The sequence below is a fragment of the Gracilinanus agilis genome, unplaced genomic scaffold (genome assembly GCF_016433145.1).
Source record: "Gracilinanus agilis isolate LMUSP501 unplaced genomic scaffold, AgileGrace unplaced_scaffold57712, whole genome shotgun sequence".
In the NCBI taxonomy this organism is placed as follows: domain Eukaryota; kingdom Metazoa; phylum Chordata; class Mammalia; order Didelphimorphia; family Didelphidae; genus Gracilinanus; species Gracilinanus agilis.
Window position 1 is genome coordinate 1 of NW_025393257.1, and position 4,240 is coordinate 4,240.

The window sequence follows — 4,240 nt, forward strand, 5'->3', positions numbered from 1 at the left end:
GAATTTCTTCATGAAAGATGCCCAAACTCTCAGTGGAAGGACATGGTGGTATAGACTATGGAATCTACAGGTTGCTCCTCGGAGTGTATTTGCTTCTTTTTCAGGGTTCTTATATTCAGTTGAGCATAAGTCACTCCTTGGGGATCTTCAGGCTTGGTGACCTGAAGGGGAAATACAAGGGTAAAGGAACAGAGAGGGACACTGGGACAGGCATTCTTCATCTTTTTTTGTGTTGTGAATGCATTGCAGGCCATCTGGTGAGACCAAGGATGTCTCTGTTTCATGTCTTTTATTACATGAAATGAACTTCCTAGGCAGTGATGGGCAAGCTTTTTAAAGATGGGGCCAAAGGAAAGGAAATGCTCATCTGTCAGTCTGTTGCTAAAGCAACTCTTTTGAGGTTTCATTGTATTGTATCCTACTCATTGTATTTGACAGATTAGGAATAATGTCACATGGGCCAGATAGAGCATTTCAGGGGTCCAAATCTGGCCCCATAGTTTGCCTATCACTGTCCTAGGGTGATCAAAAGTGAATGATATGGAAGTCCAGTTATTGAAATACTTAAAAAGCACAAGGATCCCTGTTCACACTCCCTACTCTAGGTGAGTTGAAGAAGTAACAGATAAGTGATTATCAGGTAGTCTAACCCTGTGCCTGGAACCTGTGTAAAAAGGTTAGAGTCAAAGATGACAAACTCCTCTCCATGGAGGACAGGTTGGAGCTAACTCACCATTCTTTCCCTTGGTCTCTCATTGGCCACTTCTGCATCTAAAGTAGAAAGAAGTTTCCTCAGTCATCCAGATCCCAAGGCTAGGACCTATTTCCTCCCAAGAAAACTAAGACTCCAGTGCCCTTTCTCATCCCCATGACCTTGCCCCATTTCTGATCCTATAACTTACATAGAGTTTCCTCTCTGGAGGCATCAAGGTGATGAGACAGGGGGACTGTCTGGGGAAGACAAGGACAGCAGAGGCACCTGTAGGAAGACAGAGTGGAAAAATGAAAGAATTCTGCAGGTTACTCTGGCAGTTTCTTTGAACATCTCCTTACCAGGCACCCTATCCTGTAGAGAGGGCCCAGGGTTTCATCAGAAGGAAGAATCTGAGGAGTATTGAAAAAGGAACTGAGTCTCCTTACCTCCTAGGGCTGTCTCCCAGAAAGGCTCCTGGAGAGAGACATGGCAAGGAAAGCAATATCAGGAAAGTTCCCAAAGGAGGCAGTTGAGTCCTAAGTCCTCATTCATCTCTTTATTCCATCAGACTCTTAAGTTTTCAGTCTTCTTCCCCACACTTACCCATAGGGCTGGATGGATGGCAGAGGAATGTCAACAGGACAACACAGAGGAGGATGGAGATAAAGCTGAGGGTGATGATGAGGGTGTTTTTGGGCACTGAAGCTGGGTTGGAGGAGAGAGGAATTGTTATGAATGAGCCTTGAGGGGATTCTCACCTTGCCCTTAAATTGTCCCTGTTTTTTCTCTTCTTATCTCCCTTCAGAGTTCGCATATCACTACCAGCATCCAAAATTATGGCAGAAACACTGTTTAGAAAGGGCCCTTGTCTTAGAATTAAGTTTAGAAACTCCAAAACCAGGATGGAGAAATGTGGGTCATGGGGAGTTATGAATAGAATTTTCCATTCTACCCTACACCCTTGTCCTCCTGCCCATAGGATCAAGGGGCAATATCAATGTCTTTGTGGCCTATTTTCCTCCATCTCTGGGTGAGAGAAAAGGCCACAGTTTCCTTTATCTATAGAGGTTGAAGGACAGAGTGGTTGTTGTCATCCTCTAGTAGGTCCTGCATTTTTCTTTCTCTTACCTCTTACAGTTAGCTCCAGAGGGTCACTGTGCTGTGTCCAGAGACTGCCTTTGGTGCTGGGCTGGTAGCTGCATGTGTAAATGCCAGAGTGCTTGGGGGTCACATGAGTCAAGAAGAACTGGGCTCCATCTTGAATAATATCTGTGCCTTGAAGGATTTTGTCATCTCCCTCCTTGTACAAAAGAAACCCAGTACTCCAAGAGGGCCCATGACACAGGAGGGTGACGTTGATTCCTGAGGCCACCTCTGGGCTAGGCTGGACTGAGAGGGAAGCCTTGGGGAAGGAATCTAGAATGCAAGAATAGGTCAGAGATCCTCAAAGTCTCTTCCACAAGAGAGTAGAGGGCTCAAGAGGCACATGGGCTCAAGTATTCCCATTGGCTCTTGGATCATTCTTTGTCCAAAGTCTCTTAATTTCCCAGAGAGTGAGGGATGCAAACCTGAGATGTATACTGGGAAACTACTATGGTTGTTCCTTCTCCAGTCCTCCTCCCTTCATCTTGGAGTAGAACTTGGTCAGTCATTCTCCCCAGGCCCTTCACACACACATGGATAGACCAAATAATCTCTATCTCACCAGAATCAAAAGAGACTCAGGAAATATGCCCTTCATGGGCTCTCTCTCAATCAGGACTCTCAATCTTCTACTCTATGGCCTTTAGACCTTGATACATCCCAGCTGTCACTTGGATCTCCAGGACCTCACTGGGCTCAGCTACCTGTCATGGAACTCTCTTCTCATGGTAGATGCAGCTCTAGTTAGCAGCATCCTGAGCTCTCACAGAGAGGTGGGTAAAATCAGCTGAGGTATGAGCTGGACTCTAAATCTCTAAGGGCTGAAGGATCCATACCTAAGAGAATTACTATCACTCCAGAGTGAAGCTAGAGGGGGCTGCCAAAATTAGAGAGTCATATTTACCCCATCCTCAATCCCAAAGCCAGAGAAGCCTGAAAGGAAAAGGTTAGGGAGAGATCCTGTTAGAGGAGGAACCCTCAGTTGGGAGTCAGGAGACTTGAGTCACATCTTAGCTTTTCTCCTCAGTCCTGGTGTGACCGTGGCCCACTCACAGGACCTGCCTGAACCTCAATTATCCCATTGATAAATGCGGGAACTGGACTAGACCTCTCAGCTCTTTCCAATTCTAAAAACCTTGGAATCTAAGGAGATTTTCTCATTCAGGGAACCTCACCCAACTTCGGATCTCATGTATCTGAAGGCTCATTGGAGTGAGGATCATTTCCCCTCCCTCTTCATCTGGGGTGTCATAGTCTGGCTCAGTGCTGAGCCTAAAACCAGGGTTCAGATCATAGTTGAAGAAGAAGGTCTGAGCCTAATTATATACTCTGTCATTCTCTGGTGTGACTCTGGACAAGTCTTTCCCTCTCCATGGTGCCATTTTCCTGATTGCTAATATGGGGGTTTGTCTTCAAGAAAGTCCAAGGAATCTTTCAGATCTGAGGCATTGTGACTTTGATATTAACCCTCAACCCAGGATTGACCATTATCTTTCCTGCCAGTATTGTAGATCTGAATAGTGTTTTGTCTTTCAAGACCCCTCAGCCCTGACAGGATGTGGGGGACAGAGCTGGCAGTATGGACATAATTCCCTAAACTCTATGGGGCCTCTGTTCATGCAGAGGCCAGAATAGTTACACTCATTGATGTTCTGGGGCTCACACACAAGCCTCACCTGGAACCACCAACTCCAGGGCATCGCTCATCTTTGAGCCTCTAGTAAAGCCACTCTTTTCCATATAAGTACACTTATAGCTCCCAGTATCCTCTGGGCTCACGGAAGAGAGGAAGAAACCAGTCTGGGACTCTGCTGAGAGCTGCTTTTGTAAGGGCAGCTGAGTTTTATTCTTCCACAGAGTGAATGTCCGTTTTTTAACAGAAGACACCTTGGGTCTTGAGCACCAGAGAGTGATGTTGGTTCCTGGAGCCACCACTGGGCCTGGCTGGGCCCATAGAATGGGTTTAGGGAGTAGTTCTAAGAGGAAAATAGCAGGAAAATCAAGAGGAGTTTTCACTTCTAGGTCCCCTTTCTTAACCCCTTAATGAGAGGGGAACAGCAGTCTACACTCTGTTCTTTTTTGTCTTGGGCCAGTTCTGACCTTGGAACACCACCCCCCTCTCCTGGGGCCCCAATGAAGTCCATGTGGAACATGAGGAGATCCAAAGCTCTCTTTCACTCTCTTCCAGATATATCCCTTTACGATTCCCAAGATTTTATGCTGTCCCTAAAGCTCTGTGGGACACTGTGAGGAGGAGGGGTGGACATGGGTACTTGGAAAGGTTTCCATCTCAAGTCTCCAAGCACAGTCAGTTCTAGGGCCCTCCTGGGATGGGACCTGCTATGGGTCATTCTCTTGCTGTAGTAAGTACAGCTTCAGCTGCCAGTGTACTTGGCTCTAAGG

At 46.5% G+C, this 4,240-nt stretch overlaps 1 protein-coding gene across 1 annotated transcript; it reads right to left on the reverse strand.

Moving 5' to 3' along the window:
- Positions 1 to 29: 29 nt before the first annotated feature.
- On the reverse strand, positions 30 to 3,876 carry LOC123256297 (immunoglobulin superfamily member 1-like; the record flags this gene model as incomplete). The annotated part of the gene is made up of 7 exons (XM_044684944.1): positions 30 to 161; positions 734 to 771; positions 903 to 979; positions 1,141 to 1,168; positions 1,298 to 1,393; positions 1,823 to 2,110; positions 3,514 to 3,876. Coding segments are annotated over 7 exons (1,022 nt in total), but the record flags the coding sequence as incomplete, so codon positions are not given.
- Between the last annotated feature and the right edge of the window lie 364 nt (positions 3,877 to 4,240).